The following is a 17352-nucleotide window of genomic DNA, read 5'->3' on the forward strand; positions in this document are numbered from 1 at the left end:
TCTTTAATTAAGAGTGGTGTAAACAACAATGGCTGTCGTGTAGCCCACGTGGCGTGAACACAGACATGAATGCGTGCCGTAAAGTGGTGTGCAGAGAGGCTTAAAGAGTTACTCTTGACAGTCGCAAGCCAGGAGTCTAGGGAGTCCAGAGCCCTGTAATGCTTTTAATGCAGACACAATGCTGTACAAAGATGGAACAACAACACAGAATCAATAGACATAGCTGTGTATTGGCCATATTTATACACAATTTATTTTTTTACCACATTTAACACTTTGTATGCTTTATTTTACAGTTGGGTGAAACCTTAAAACATTATTTTATGTTATATGTAAGCCCTTTGTGGATTGCTGACCGTTTTATCCTTTTATCAACTACAAAGTGACTGACGGGCTAAGGGTGTTTCTTAATTATCTTGATTTTTTAGTTTAGCGCTGTCACTTACGTACGTTTGACACCCATGACAGTGATATCTGTCAAGTGGAAGAGCTCTGTGGATGACATCTGTAAAAGTTGAATGGCCCTTAAGATTCTCAATGGGCCTGTGCATTACTAACAAATGACCTCTTCCTTTGTCTCTTCTCCAGAAGAGAGGATGCTGCAGGAGACCAGCATTAGAGCAAGTCCAACCTGATCGCTCCATCCCCTCCCTCCCTCCCCAGCCAAGTCCTCCACAATCCCAGGATGCTCTGCCCCTGCCGAGGGAAGCTGAAGTTGCTGGTGGTGTCTCTGAGTTTCGTCATCCTGTTCACCTGGCTTTACCTGCTCGTGGGGAACTCAGAAAGTGAGTATCAAGACGCCTATTTTTCTGTGTTCTGATGTAAAAGCTGGACCGACAAAGAGTTTTCCTTTAAGGCTGGGGTGACTTGGGTGTTTAGACTGTCAGTCATAGACTTATCTTGGTCTGTGTGCTAAAATCCTCATCTGATGGGTCTGTCATCCTCAGAGACGCACAATAAAGCTGTGGAGTGCTGATAACACAACTGATCTGCTGCCAGATCTTAGAAAGCTAATCATTATAAAAGCGCATTCTCTCACTCTCTATCTGGCATGTGAACATATCCATCTCTGTCATGAGAAATGCACACATAGGCCTGTGCAGCACACAGAAAGGAAGATTATCAGAGCATGATCATCAGTATTCATAGAATTGAAAGAGTTTTAGAAAAGACTAGTTGTTCCTAAAAAAAAAATATATATATATATATATATATATATATATATATATATATATATATATATATATATATATATATATATATATATATATATATATATATAAAATTGCATAGACTGGTTGAGTATGTTGAGTGATCGACTACTTCAACCACTAGTCGGCTCTGTCGGAAATAATCGGCTAGTCGAGCATGTATTAACCATAATGCATACCTAGAGTTTGCAAGAACGACATGAATTTTAGGATTACAATATTGCGTGTAGCTGTAACTTTCTATGACCTTATCTATGTTGCATGTACAATTAAAATATGTAAATAGGAGTGTGCCTGAAGCCGAATACCTTATTCCGAATGGCACAGATAATGGCTTTAAAAATGAATAACAGACAAGGAATAATTCTGCCTGAATACTCGGCTGAAGCTGGCACAGTCCGGAGTTTGCTAGATAACAGGTGAGCCAGGGGATCAACGCAATTTTATACACAGACCTCTAAAGTCACGAGTGTGAAGTGAATGAATGTAAACTCTGAGTGAAAAGAACGCAAATCAAACACAGCATTTCTGTTTTCTCTCCATGCATCTCTCAGAAATCAGAGTTTGGCAAGAATAATATCACCTATAATAATACATCATACACGTTCTATTGTATATATTTAAAAGACAATGCTTTAAACCTTAGGCTACGATATGATACAATGAATGGATTAAGCACAGCGTGCTTACCAATCAAACAGCTGCGCTGCACGTCAGTCTCTCAAAAAGTAGAAATCCGTAGTTGAGCAACCCCTAATATATATATATATATATATATATACATACAAACAGTTCTGGTAAAAATCTGACACACACTTTGCAGTATGAGTGAAAAGTTAATTATTTAGACAAAATAAGAAAAATATAAACACTTCATTCTGTTCAAAAATGTACACCCCTGGCTCTTATTGCATACTTTTTCCCTCTGTAGCATCAGTGAGCGTTTAACCCTTTTTGTAATAGCTGCGTTTGAGTCCCTCAGTTTCCTCAGTGTAAAAAGATGATTCTCAAAATGATACAGTCATTGTTGAAAACGATTCAAAAGTGCAAAAGAAGCTAAAAAACCAAAGAATTTGCGGAACCTTGAGGATTTTTTTTTTTTTAGAGCAGGCAGTTTAACTGCAAGGGACCCTTGAACAAGTGTCACAAAACAAAAAAACTGTGGATCATCAGGAGTCATGTTTATAAATTCAACTGGACTAGCACTACATGCTGCTTTTAGGAAGCTGAAATGTCTACTGCAAAAAAAAAAAAAAAAAAAAAAGTCTGTTTTTTGTTTTCTGTTAAATGTCTAATAAAAACATCCTAGTAACAGGGTTGGCATTTTAAAAACAAGTTATTTATTTCTCTTTGCACAGTTCACGTCCTGCCCTTTCCTGTTTTTTTTTTATTTATTATTATTATTATTTTTTTTTAAATAGTACATTATTTTAATAAGTAGTTTTGTAGAATAACCTCATAATTATGGATTATATAGTTTCTGGAGGGCTCATAAAAGCATGAAGTGAACTTTTCTCCATCTGCTGCCTTCATAACTCAGGAAAGACCCTATAAAGCAACTATGAGAGTTCTTGTGGTTTCGTCAGCCAATCAGGGCGTGTCGATTTCCTGTGGCTCTAGAGTCGTGAATCGCATGGCATTTACAGCTCAGGTGAGCGGCTCGAAACTCAGAACTGAGGGCCCATAAGCAAAGATGTAGATTACACATCTTATACTTCCAGGGGCCCTCTGCCCATCTACCTGAGATGAATGTGAATGCCAATGGCCACTGGATGAGAAACGACATGGTTACGCTCAGTAAGATGGTTCCCAACTCTGGTTAACAGGGATGAGTGATCTGCACTCGCTTATACATGAGAGCAATGCAAGAAAATCCATCAAATCTTTCCGATAAATTCAGTGCCTGTTACTTTGTTCTCCCTGATCACACCCAATTTTCTGCTACTTTAATCATTCCAGCAGAGAGCAGCGTGTAGATTGAGACACTCTTGGAGCCTGTCTTAAATCTGAATGACATTTACGTATATTGTCTCTGTGCAAGTTCACCTCAAGCTTCCTATTTTCTTACCTCTCATCCATCCATCTCTGGGGTGCAATCTGTCAAGATCGCTCGAATTAAATTAAATCTGTTGTGCCATATCAGACGGGCGTTCCCTGCTCCTCTCCGCATGCTTGCTGGAATCCACAGAAGCACGGCTGCTGGAACGGGACGTCCTGGCATCGCGGGTTCGAGAGGTGGAGGAAGAGAACCGGCAGATCCGCCTCCAGCTGAGCCAATCGCAGGGCCTGGCTGCCCAGCCTGCCGAGGGTAACTATGGCAACCAGCAGTGGGTGGCATCGGCAGACACTGGTCCAGAAGACGTGGAGAACACAGCCGAGGAACGGGCCAATCACAGCGAGTGTTCTCGCTCGCCCACTGCCGAGAAGTGTGAGGTTAGATGACATATTAGGTCCTGTCAAGTCAGATATTTAGAACATATTTAGATATTCCCCAAAAGCATTCACCCTTCTGGAAAAGTGGGAACATGTTTGTGAAAGGTTTTACTAACATTTTCCTAGCATAACATTTCACAAAGCAAACTTAATTCTGTGGAAAGTACTGGCGTCATCATGCCACTGTAGTTTGATATTTTGTATTTATTGAATCTATATTCATATCAATTGTAATGTGGCATATGTGTACAATTCTTTTCTGGGTGGACACTGTATGTTACATTATGTTAAAACCCTACACAAAATACATTTTAAGAATACTTTAACAAAGCTTAAGTTCTTTAGCCCAATCTGAAACGCTGGCCTTTCTCTCCACACACAGTTGATTCACGTGGCATGTGTGTGTGCGGGTCACAACGCCAGTCGGGACGTGGTCACTCTGGTCAAATCCATCCTGTTCCACAGGTAAGAACAAGCACAGGAAAATGAATAGTCATAGATAGCAAAAGAATAGTAGAGTGACACCAATATATAGAGCTGCATTGTGTATGGAATCTTATGTATGCAAAGTTTATAAGAAAAAATATTGGGATTTAGCTATTCTCCAGTAGATTTTGTATTTTTTTAAATATGGTTTGCTTTTGACCTAAAATTAAATTACACAATTCAAAGTTAAGAAATTAAAATGTACATTTATATATTTTATTATTATTATTTATTTTATTTGTAATTTGTAATCAGAAATTTTATGTATTTTTTTGAATGGTGACTTCAAATTCCCAAATTGAGTTTTCAAATTCCAAAAATCAAATGTCAGTTTAAATTTGATATTTAATTTTTGGATTTTGAACATTAGAATTTCAGAATTCCGCCATTTTAAAATTTGAAGTTTAAAATTCCAAAATTCAAATGGCAGATTTTATATTCCAAAATTGAAATTTTCAAATGTAACATTTTAGCTGCATAAAACAGAAAAAAACATCTAAATATAAAATTTTTAAATTGCAAAATTTAAAATTAGCATATTTTCACCTTAGCATATTTGCTTGATGTATTCATATGAATCCTAACATATCCACATCTCTCTTTTCAGGAGAAACCCACTTCACTTTCATTTCATCACAGATACAGTGGCCAATCAGATCCTCAGCACTCTGTTCCAGTCATGGATGGTACCGTCTGTGCAAGTCAGCTTCTATGACGCTGATGAACTCAAAGTAAGCACTTGCCTAATCATGCCCCCATGACTCCAAACTTGCCCTCTGACCCAGAGATAATGACCATGTCACAGAGCATCATAATAGAGGTTTAATGGGAGGTCATAAGCAGCGAGATTGTGGTTTAGAAATGCTGCAGGTGACAATGACAAGTCTGAAGAATGATGCCGATCACAATCCTCTCTGAGCTCATTCAGGCTAAAACAACTGGATTGAAAGATGTGTCACATGCGCTTATGGATTGTAATGGGGGGGCAAAGGTCCCCTTGGGACAGTATGGCTTGTCTGTGATAGTGGAAACATTGAGGTTGTTTACACTCCAGCGATCTCAAGAGCTTTCGCTCTCTGAGAAATCTTTCACGCTCCAGAGGGAAAGAGAAAACACAGAATTATTCATTTCTGTTCATATATTTAAAGTGACAGTGCGCCTTTTTTTTTTTTACAACTTGGCATGTGAGAGCAGCCTTTGCTGTGGAACTGAATTATTCACTGTCTGTTGTGAATTTTTTTTATGCAGTGCACGGTTCGCTGAAAGAGCGAAGTGACAATCAATGAGCATGCCTGCTCCTCTACACACACACATGCACACATTTTCTAGGAGACTGCATTCTAGTTTACATTACACTGCACTCTCAAGGACACTCACATGAATGCATGCACGTTCTCACATGCACAGTAACACAAATACATTGGTTCTTGTCCCGTTTTGTGCTCCCGTCCCCCTCCCGCACTTAATTCACCTCTGATTGTCAGCTGTTTGGCTCGGAGCCGTCTCTAATCACGCGGATTTTACATCCTGTGTCTCCGCTGTGCATAGAGACCTCTTTGCTCTCCTGAGTATATGAAAGCTAAGCTGCAGGAAATCCAGTCTTTTTCAATCAACCCCTCTCCGGCAGATTATTATTAAACCTGAGCTCAGGTCATTAAGGATGCATGCTGAAAAGATAAAACGTACAATAAGAACTGTAGAAGGTTATTTCCATGGGTGCAGATGATGCTATAACTGCAGAATACAGTTCAGAACGAGCACAATGAGCGCCTCTGGTAGGTGATGGTGAACACATGCAGGGTTGTAAGAACTATCTGAAAACTGTATTCTAGTCAGGTATAATATATAATTAGTTTTAAAAGTCACTACACACAGGAATACATGTTTGCATTCTGTGTACATTATTTATTGATGTATTATTATTATTATTATTATTATTATTATATCCACATATGGGTCCCAGTACAATAATAATGTGATTGCAGTTTAAGGATTATCTCTTATATTCATCACTTGAGAATATCAATAAAGTTGTGTGTGGTAAAATACCGTAATACTTGATAATAATATATAGATTTATATATTTTTATCAGCTATTGACCAGAGAACACAACAGCAGGTTCCCAGACATAAAACTCCATTCATCTAAGCAAGGACAATATATATATATATATATATATATATATATATATATATATATATATATATATATATATATATATATATTACTAAACCTTTAACAAAAAAAAAAAAAAAACATTATGCACATTATTATTATATTGTTGACATGTATTTTTTGATTGTGTTTTACATTTAGAATCAATTCTTAATGTATAGAATTAATTTGATTTTAACACATATTCACTTTGGCCTGAAATTCAATCATCAAAATTTTAACAGTTATAAAATGTTTAATTTTAATTTTTTATTTTTTGATTTTGAAATGAATTTAATGTTTATTTAATTGTAATCTCTCCCTCTCTCTCTCTCTCTCTCTCTCTCTCTCTCTCTCTCGCTCTCTCTAATTGATTAGAAAAAAACAATACAATAAATTAGTATTTAAAGATACACAAAAATAAATACAGTTTAAAAGTATATATATATATATATATATATATATATATATATTTATATATATATATATATATATATATATATATATATATATACACACACACACACACACATATATATGTATATATACTTTTAAACTTTATATATAAACACAGAAACACTGTTGCTGATTTGATTTTTATGCAATGTTGATTTTCTAGTGGATAATATACAGTATCAAACACTTTTCTAAGATTGTAATTTTGCAATTTATAGGGCTGTTTGAGCTGGTTTTATTGAAGTCTATATTAAAGAATAAAGAATGAGTTCTCTAGGTAGAAAAAAGAAAAAAAAATTAAATCTGTAGAGAAAGAATGATAAAAATAGCTCTAAAACCAAAGCTGATGAAGTCACTGTTGTGCTCTTTTGCTGGTTTCTCACAGATTTCTGTGTTTATCTCTCTCATTCTTCTAGTCGGAGGTGTCTTGGATACCAAACAAACACTATTCAGGAATTTATGGCCTGATGAAGCTCACTCTCACCAAAGCTCTGCCGACTAACCTTTCAAAGGTCATCGTCCTCGATACAGACATCACCTTTGCCACGGACATCGCCGAGCTGTGGGCCATCTTCCGGAAGTTCACAGGTAATCAGCCGCTTTACTTCAGGAGTGGTATAAAGCATCTGGACAGTGTGATTTAACACTGCTGTTGTGATTACAGAGAAACAGGTGATTGGTCTGGTGGAGAATCAGAGCGATTGGTACCTCGGTAATCTGTGGAAAAATCACAAACCCTGGCCGGCCCTCGGACGAGGCTTTAACACAGGTTCCATTTCCTCTTCACTGTGTTTCACACACCAGAAAGCTTTGCTGTTTTATAGCCCCAGGCATTACACAGCAAATTAGTGTGATGGTGCTCCTGCTGATATGTGATTCTAATAAGAACGGGATCAAAAAGGAGGAAAAGTGTTTTAAGAATTCAACATACCCTAAATACACTGTCGAAGGTTTGGAATAAATATGCAAAAAATCTCTTATGCACACGGAGGCTGCATTTATTTGATATAAAAATCCAGTGCATCAGTAATATTGTGAATATGAATACAATCTAAAAGAACTGTTTTCTATTTGAATATACAGTACTTTAAAATGTAATTTATTCCTGTGATTCAAAGCTGAGTTTTCAGTACTCTTTACTAAATTTTCCAGTGTCACGTGCTTTCAGAAAGCATTCTAATGTGCAATTATTACAGCATCAGTTATTACTGGTTCTTATTATTAAACAGAACAGTTTTTGCTGGTTAATATTTTGATGGAAACTGTGATACGTTTTCAGAATTCTTTTTAAGAAGATAACTTTTTAAAGAACAGCATTTATTTGAAATAAATCTTATGTAACATTAAAAATCTTTGTATTGTAACTTCTGATCAATCTAATGCATCCTTGCTGAATAAAAGAATTCATTTCGGTTCTTACATACCCAAACTTTTGAGTATCACAGCTTCCACAAAAAAATATGAAGCAGCACAACTGTTTTTCAACAATCATAACACGAAAGGAATAAGGAATCATTTTCACTGGGCTCCGTTTGGAAACAGGTGTTTCTTTTTGGAACTGCAGGTGTGATTTTGCTCTACCTTGAGAGACTGCGGCGCATCAGCTGGGAACAGATGTGGAGACTGACGGCCGAGAGAGAGCTGATGAGCATGCTTTCAACATCCCTGGCAGACCAGGTCCATGTCCTTCATCAACAATACCAAAACACTTTAGAACAAGAATTTGTTTCATAGGCCTTAGGAGATTGAGCTTTGCCCAAAAAGGATGAAATCTGAGCTAACCATGGCTGAATAATGTTGTGTAATGCAACAAGTGTGTCATATTATTGTTTTATGTTCACAGGACATATTCAATGCATTCATAAAACAGAACCCAGTTCTGGTGCATCAGCTACCGTGCTTCTGGAACGTACAGTTATCGGATCACACACGCTCTGAACAGTGCTACACCGAGGTGTCAGATCTAAAGGTAACAATATGTTTGAAGAACTATTGAGGTATACTGAGTATAAACTACCAATTTAACCCAGAGGAATTAAGAACACAACAGCGCCATTAATTGGTTCAGCCTTTTTTTATTCATTGACAAATTCTCTGTTTCAATAGTCTTTAATGCAAATGTTCGCCCAACCGTTGCATCAATTTCCTGTCGAATTTCCATTTTAGTATGGAAATGATGTCTTTGAAGTTGTTTATTGCTCGGTTTGATTATTTCCTCCTGCAGGTCATTCACTGGAACTCTCCTAAAAAACTGAGGGTAAAAAACAAGCACGTGGAGTTTTTCCGTAATCTTTACTTGACGTTCCTGGAGTACGACGGGAATCTTCTGCGACGGGAACTCTTCGGCTGTCCCAATCAGGCCAGCTCTGAGAGCACAGTGGTGGGTTAGTTTAGCTGTAGATCATGCAGTGTTATGCAAATACCTGATTCTTGGAGTAGCATGCGGATGATGACTGTATTACTTGACAAATATTGCGCAAATACTTAAAGTACACAATAAAATTCATATACATCTTAGAAATGGACTGTATATCTGACAGTCCTAGGCTATGTAAGCCTGTTTCTGCCTGAAATAATACATTTCTAATTTATAAGTAATAAAAATTACTAAGATTGCCACGTATTAAATGATTACGAGACATAAACACAGAATTGTCAATTTTTAACTCTGAGAAGTCAGAATTGTGACGTCTAAAAGGGTAACTGCAAAAATTACAAAAATAAAAATCTACATTCATCAGATAAAGAGTCACAATTTAAAATAATAATAATAATAATAATAATAATAAATTAGTTAATTAATTTAATTTAAAATAATTGAATTCTGAATTCTGGAAGAAGAAAAAAACTGAATTCTGATTTAAAAAGAAAGAAAAAAAATTATTGATTGATTGATTGACTGACTGATTGATTGATTGATTGATGTCAGATTCTGTGTTTATCCAGTCCAAATACTTTTGTGTACTTTCTTCCTGTCAATCATTTTGCACAGTCATGCGAAAAAGCTATTTTTGACAACTTACTCAATGTTCAGGTTTACTGATCATCAGATGGCACTTCTTTTTATTTTGCACACCTGTGCCTGTGCTCTTCTGTATATGATGGGTGGAGTTTTGAAAAATGGGGCGTGGCTTCCAACACCTTGAAACTGCAGACCTCAATAGCTTTACTTTATAGAAAAGACTTTATATTCCTAAACTGACTAATTCTAAATAATAAATGAATCCCAGGGTCTAAAAGTAGCTCAGCCTTGGATTTGTACAAGGAAAAGTGTTTCATCAAGTCTCGAAGGGCATCTCGACCGGATCCTGCTTGATGTGTCCTGCCCAGCACAGCTGATAAAACACATTCTTCTTTGTTTCCAGCTCCAGCAAGCACTAGAGGAGTTAGATGAGGACGACCAGTGCTATGATTTCCGGAGGGAGCGAATCATGGTGCACAGGGTGCATCTGTACTTCCTGCAGTATGACTACACACCTACAGATGACGGCACGGACATCACGCTAGTCGCACAGCTCTCCATGGACAGGTGAGGATGACAGACTGTCACAATGAGTCTACTGTCACGTTTAGGCCACTCATGCTCATGCCAAAGCAATTTAATTACAGAACTGTCAAATATGATGTTGTGTTTAATGAACCCTGTGCGGCACTCTGATTAAAATGAGAAAAGATTACTACAAGCATTGCCAGTTAATAACATTTTCAAACCAGAGCGATTATTGTTAACTAAAACGAAAACTGGTAAATGTTTTTGTTAACTGAAACCAAGCTGAAATATAATAAATATAAAATTTAGATGAAAAATGTATTTCGTTGTGTAGCCAATGCAAAATCTCAGATTATTTTGGTTTAAGTGGAAACTGAACTAAACTTAAACTAAAATTTAAATAATAAAGCTAATTTAAAAATATGAATAAAAACTTATCATAAAATTTAGTATATAAAAAATGTATAAAATTTTGTATAAAAAAATATAAAACGAAAATGTAGAAAATAAGTTGCCTTAAAAAACTGAATAGTAATATTTAACACAAACAAATACGAATAAGAAAATACACATAAGACAAATACTATAAAATAAGAAACATTTAAATAAAAATTAAAGCATTTTACAATTTTAAATGATTAATAATTGTTCTATTTGCATTACATTTAAAATATGACTAAAAACCATAATAGTATATTAAAATAACACTGCTTTAAAACATGTTGAGCCCTCATGTAAAGTTCAGATAAACTTTATTTTAGGGTTGCTTATTTAATGTTATTAGTTAATAAAAATAAATTAAAATTAAAATGTGAAATTAAAATAAAAATTGAATATTTTGCAAACAGAATGATTGACAAGGATTTGTTATTAAATAAATAAATTAAATAATAATTCTATCATATGTTGCTTTTGTGATTAATTCCCTTAATTAATTCATTTCCATGTCGTTTATTTAATTCACTTTAAAAATGTTATTAACCTACTTTCTTTTTGTCTGTAAGCTTGATAAGAGTAGGAAAATAATAATATTTTCAGCAAGAAATTAATCAATTATATTCCATTTAGAGTCTTCTAAGTTTTTCCACTGAACTATTTAAGACAAGCTTTTTGATATCACTGAAGCCTCAGTTTTACCATGAAGTAGTCCAGGCATTTTCAGAAGCTGCTTTGTTTGTGTTTGAAACATGTATCAACAAGAAGCGCTTGATGTAGTGAAGATCAGAACATCCCATACTAGCTACTAAAAGCTTGCCCTGCAGGTTTCAAAAAATAAATAAAATTATATATATATAATAAATAAAATTATATATATAAGCCCATAATCTTGCCTCACTTCAGCTACTGCCCATAATTTGACCAGAGAGATGCTTTGTATTTGTCCACAGACTGCAGATGCTGGAGGCCATCTGTAAACACTGGGAGGGCCCCATTAGTTTGGCCCTGTACATGTCTGATGCCGAGGCCCAGCAGTTCCTACGTTACGCTCAGGCATCTGAAGTCCTCAAGAACCGCAAGAATGTAGGCTATCATATCGTTTATAAGGAGGGCCAGTTCTATCCTGTCAATCTGGTACGCAATGTGGCGCTCCGCAACGTCAACACACCCTACGTTTTTCTGACTGATGTGGATTTTCTGCCCATGTACGGCCTCTACGATTACCTCAGGTAAGCTGTGAATTTCTCATGAATTGTCTGGTATTGTACTGGTTCCAATTCTGTAATATATATCTGTGTTTTTTTTTACTTAGAAAAACTATAGTTCAGCTGGACATGGCCAATACCAAGAAGGCTCTGGTTGTGCCCGCCTTTGAGACGCTGAGATATCGCCTCTCCTTCCCCAAATCCAAGGCCGAGCTGCTGTCTATGCTGGACATGGGGACTCTCTACACCTTCAGGCACAGTAGACATTCATAATAATCATATCATTATCAATCGCCAGGGTTTTTCGAATTGATATCAAGGTATATGACTACTAAGAGTGTCCCCAATAAAGAAAAGGCAAACCTTGCAGAAATGTGCTCTTTGTGTTCATGTTGTTTTGAAAAAACATTATTTTCTATTCATTTATTTGTCCATTTAAACTAAATGCAAAGCATTTTTTTTTATTAATTAAAAACATTTGAATTAACTTTTTAATAATGTTTTTGTTTTCTTCATTATGATATCAAGACCATATCACCTTGCCATTTTCTAGTTTTTGCTCCAAAAATATAAAATGTATTTTTAATTTAGAAACTAAAAATTGCAAAACATGCTTATTTTAGAGAAAGGTTTCATGAAAATCGTCAAATAAAAATAAATGTAAAATGTGAAATTAGTTTTCAATTGTATTATTTAATTAATTAATTTTATTTAATTTGTAGTTTTTATTTTATTTTATTATATGTTTATGTTATGTCCCCATAAGCCAGCCTTAGAGAACCATGAAAATTTGTTGTTTAATTATTTCAATATTGACTTAAAAATTGGTACTTCCAGGGGTTCATCTAACAAAAAATTATGTAATATGACGTTTAAATATGGTGTATGGTTTGCATAATAAATATATTTAATTAAAAGTCTTTAGCCCATTATTAAAAGTCCCCTCAATATGTTCAAATTTACTAATTGACTGCTCTCCTGAATTATAGGTATCACGTCTGGACAAAGGGTCATGCGCCAACCAATTATGCCAAGTGGAGAACAGCCACAACACCATACAAGGTGGAGTGGGAGGCAGATTTTGAGCCGTATGTTGTGGTGCGACGAGACTGTCCTGAGTATGACCAGAGATTTGTTGGCTTTGGCTGGAACAAAGTATCCCATATCATGGAGCTTGATGCTCAGGTAAGTTTTCAAAGACATTTGACATGTTTCTACTACCAGTTCAAGTGTCCAGTGTCCTTAACATGTCACATTTCCTTGTTCCAAAGGAGTACGATCTTATTGTGTTACCAAATGCCTTCATGATCCACATGCCCCACGCGCCCAGCTTCGACATCTCAAAGTTTCGCTCCAGTCCGAGTTACCGCTACTGCTTGACGACTCTGAAGGACGAGTTCCACCAAGACCTTTCTCGAAAGTACGGTTCTGCTGCTCTCAAGTACCTCACAGCACAGAGGAACATCTGAACACTGTTTCAAATGTACTTTAGCACACAGGAGAACGGCCCGATCTAGTCATGTGAGGATCAACAGTCAACATGCTGCTCTGCTACATATGTGTCCAGAGGAACGACGCTGAAGCCCACGTCTCTGCTGAAGACTCTGAAATCAAAGCTTTAATTCTTCTTTTTGAAAAAGTCATACAGCAGTGGTCCGTGAAAACCAATGACATCAGCAACACACCCGTCAGACATTGGTGGTGAAAACTCGACCAAACATGCTTGAACTGTAACAAAAGACATTGGTAAACGTTTGCGATGACCCACTTGCTTTATAGCCTAAAACGAACGGTCAGGATAAAGACCTTTCTTTGACAATCAGGGCTTTTTCTTCACTAAAGATCTACGACTAGCGGTCCATGGCGCTAGGTAGCTTTGAACCTTCTGAAACCATTCGATGGAGTATTGAAAGGATGTTAACTGAATGAGCTTTCCAAAGGCCATCAAGACGAGGAACTTTTAAGCCTTATAAATTCACGGATATTTAAAATATTTAAAAATATTTTTCTTTGTTTTTAACGGATACAAAACAACATACAGCCTACGTATGTTTTACGATATAAAATCGAAAATCGCATTATTTTTTAATTTAGAAACACTGATTTGCTTGTAGCGAGGTTGAATGCTCGGTAGGGGTGCGAGATTTCGGTGAGAAATGATCAGTGTGTTTAACTGCTGCATTTATATTTGTCACATAACATATGGCGCATATTATGACGTGCTTAAACATAGCATATACCAGGATGCTTTCCTGCCATGAACTAAAAATAAAATAAAATAAATTGCACTACATACTGTTACAAAAACATGACTATATGTACATTTGCATTGAGATCCACCCGAGGGACCATTAAACAAAAGGAGGCATCCACTGCAGAAGATTCTCACTGACTGAAATATTTATCTTGTAAAATGTCTCATTCTGGTCAGCCCTGAAATAAGAACCCAATGTCCAATTCAGCATCAGTCACTCAAAGATGTATTTGTAAAAAAAAAAAGAAAAGAAAAGAAATACGTGAATGGTTGTACGATCCATTGTACCAGTCGCTGCTGTCACAATGTAATTCCCAATGTGTCCCGTCTTTATAAAGAAAGGCTCCTCCAGGTCATATTGAGTTGACCCCTCACACACACCACCCTCACCCTTCCGCTCCGTCAGACTGCAGATTTACGGTAAATACCCGTGCCTTTGCTGTGTTGCGAAAACTGGATATTGATTGTACTACTGTACGCATCAGCGGGGCCTGCAAGAATACAGGTACTCTATTTATTATTGTTGACTTAAATCAATCATATTTTTCTATGTAGGGGACAAAGTGCTTTAAATAAATTCTCCCTGTTTCTATAGTTTGTCAAAGTTCTTGTGCTTTTTATTTTACAAGAGGAGATGAGTCACACTTTGCTTTGTGCTTTTCAGCGAATGTCCTATCTTTGAGTTTGTTGTAGGATTCACTGGTGACTCATAGTTAGGAGGTCTACAATGCAGGGCTGTGCTGATAAGAAAAAAGCATTACCTTGTCACATGTTTTTCTTCTCCTTCTCACTAATCTCACAAAGAAGTGTGCTAAAAGAGAATTTTATCCCAAAAAGGCAAAATAGCTCTTTATAACAACAGTTTATAGACCAGATCTGTCAGGTTAAATATAAAAAACAATAACATAATATTATTCAGTTTCTTTAGTCATACAAAATTGTGTTGAATTGAATGTGCACTTGTACTTCAAATCTTATATAAGACATTTACAGTGGTGGACAAAATAATCAGAACACCTGACAGATCTGAAAATATTGACTCCAAAACATGATTTCATTTCATAATGTTCTTGAAACATGCAGATGGTTGCACTGAGCACAACAAATGTCAGATTTTTTTTTTTTCACTTTTAACTTTAGTATTTGGTATGTCCACCTTTTTTTTTTTTTTTTTTTAGGTGTACATGTGGAAAGTGCAGTTTGATGCCAACATCACATTTTGTTTACTTGATGTGCTTACGCGCCGACAGCTAAGTTAACAACACAGAGATATTTGAAGCAGTTTTAAATCCTTAAGAAATAAACGATGTGCAAATCCAGCGTCAAACTGGGCCTTGTTTGTAAAACAAGCATCTTCGAAATGCAGGGAACAAACACAAACACTTGCACAACTCCGTTGATGCTCTGTAAAAAATAAACTCCATCCACTGGTCCCTTAATCCTGGCAACCAAAAACACACTTCTTTTGTGACATTTCGGTCTCGCTCTGATCAGTGAATGTCTCTGCTCTGCTATACGGGAGCGTGCGTTCTTCCGGGAGAAGTGCCTTTAGGACCCATATAAGGAAATTCCGCTCCATCTAAGGTCATACAGAGCCATACTCGAAAAAAACTTTCAGAAACTTGTGACAAACCGGACAAACGTACAACTTAATTTTTGAAACTTTGTCCATGTTTAGCATGGGAATCCAACTCTTTAACAGTGTAAAAAGCATTTCACCCACAACCCCCCCCCCCCCCCCCCACACACACACACCTTTAAATGCATAAATTGTAACTTAGTCTTTGTAAATGTGTGATTACAAACATATATAAATATATAACATGCAAATTTCTATAAACTTTCCTCCTTTAACAGATTTGGAGACAAGTAGCATCACTTGCTCACCTATGGATCCTCTGATGTAAATAGGTGCCGTTCAAATAGCTGATAAAAACATCATAATAATACACATGACTCCAGTCTCCAATCCATCAATTCATGTCTTGTGACAAACTGTGTTGTTCTAACTTTAAACCATCACTTCGGGACAAAATATCAGTCCATTATCTATAATAATGCTTCCGCTAGTGAAAAACTCCATCTCATGCTCTCAGATCAGAATCTACTGTACCGACATATGCATTTACAGCTATTTTAAACTATTTTAGCTTGGTGCTTAATCTGCACATATTTCTCTCCTGATTCAGACAAGATGCCTTTTTCATTGGAGAAAATAAAAATAAGGATAGAGAGCTTGTATTGTCACAACAGTTTAAAGTTAAATATTTTGATGGATTTGTTTATTACAAACATGCTTTACAAGACGTAACTGATGAACTCTATTGTTTTTATGAGCTGTTTGAACTCTCATTTTGACGGCACTTTAACCATATTTCAAAGACAATATAACTAACTACATATAATGATGGACTTAAATCATTTTTAAGAGAAAAACACACTCTAAGTCCAGATAAATACATTAATTATAAATTTATACTATAGTACATTTTCATTTATTAGCAATTAAGATGCACTTTAGTGCTGGATAAATAAATTGGCTTGAGAAATTGCAGTTCATTAAAACATACTTTTTTTTTTTTTTTTTTTTAAGATAAACTACCAACTTCAGGTACAGGATATGGCCCGTGGTCTGTAATTTGAGACCCCTGGTCTGGATAATACAGTAGACTTGCTGTTAATGTTGACTGCAAATGACTTCAGCCAATCCAGCTGTTAGTGGCATGAGGAAGAAGTTGATCAATTGTTTTCCAAATGGATTTGACGCCTGTTAAAGCAAAGTTAATTTCCGGCAATTGCAGGAGAGAGGCTGCGGTAAGCGGAGCGCTGAGAGCGAGCAGAGGCCTGTTTCCTGTGCTGCGTGGGCTAATGCTTGTGTAATTGCCTGAAGTGGCCCTTTATGACATCATGAATCAGAAACCATTGCACACAGTCAAAGAGTTTCAAGCCGCTTTTTCAGCATCCATTCACTCAACCCAGCAGCTCATTACAGGAAAGGGCATGCAGGGAAACGCTGCTCACAGTGTGAGCGCTGCAGCTAAGGATGTCCCAGCAACAATCTAGAGAATGGACTCACATCAGAAAACATGCTCAAGTTTGAATAATTCATTAGATACAAGACAGTGGCAAGTAAAATGCTGTTTCTTGCTAATTCCAAAAGTCCCAGATGAGTCCCTAGTTGGCATAGCAAACCTATTTTTTATTTATTTACTTTTTTCTCATTA

General features: G+C 36.3%; 1 protein-coding gene across 3 annotated transcripts in view; it reads left to right on the top strand.

The window, feature by feature from the left end:
- LOC127977483 (xylosyl- and glucuronyltransferase LARGE2s) overlaps positions 1-14722 on the top strand; it is a 46517-nt gene extending 31795 nt beyond the window's left edge. For all 3 annotated transcript variants that reach the window (XM_052582362.1, XM_052582361.1, XM_052582363.1), the window contains exons 2-15: positions 589-785; positions 3355-3644; positions 4027-4109; positions 4738-4861; positions 7158-7329; positions 7406-7510; positions 8306-8418; positions 8585-8710; positions 8966-9121; positions 10107-10270; positions 11620-11898; positions 11982-12128; positions 12864-13059; positions 13146-14722. In XM_052582362.1, the coding sequence (XP_052438322.1) occupies positions 686-785; positions 3355-3644; positions 4027-4109; positions 4738-4861; positions 7158-7329; positions 7406-7510; positions 8306-8418; positions 8585-8710; positions 8966-9121; positions 10107-10270; positions 11620-11898; positions 11982-12128; positions 12864-13059; positions 13146-13343 (2253 nt within the window). In that variant the 5' untranslated portion in view covers positions 589-685 and the 3' untranslated portion in view covers positions 13344-14722. The remainder of the gene's footprint in view (positions 1-588; positions 786-3354; positions 3645-4026; positions 4110-4737; positions 4862-7157; positions 7330-7405; positions 7511-8305; positions 8419-8584; positions 8711-8965; positions 9122-10106; positions 10271-11619; positions 11899-11981; positions 12129-12863; positions 13060-13145) is intronic.
- The last annotated feature ends 2630 nt before the right edge of the window (positions 14723-17352 follow it).

Source organism: Carassius gibelio, chromosome B18, assembly GCF_023724105.1.
Source record: "Carassius gibelio isolate Cgi1373 ecotype wild population from Czech Republic chromosome B18, carGib1.2-hapl.c, whole genome shotgun sequence".
Classification (NCBI taxonomy): domain Eukaryota; kingdom Metazoa; phylum Chordata; class Actinopteri; order Cypriniformes; family Cyprinidae; genus Carassius; species Carassius gibelio.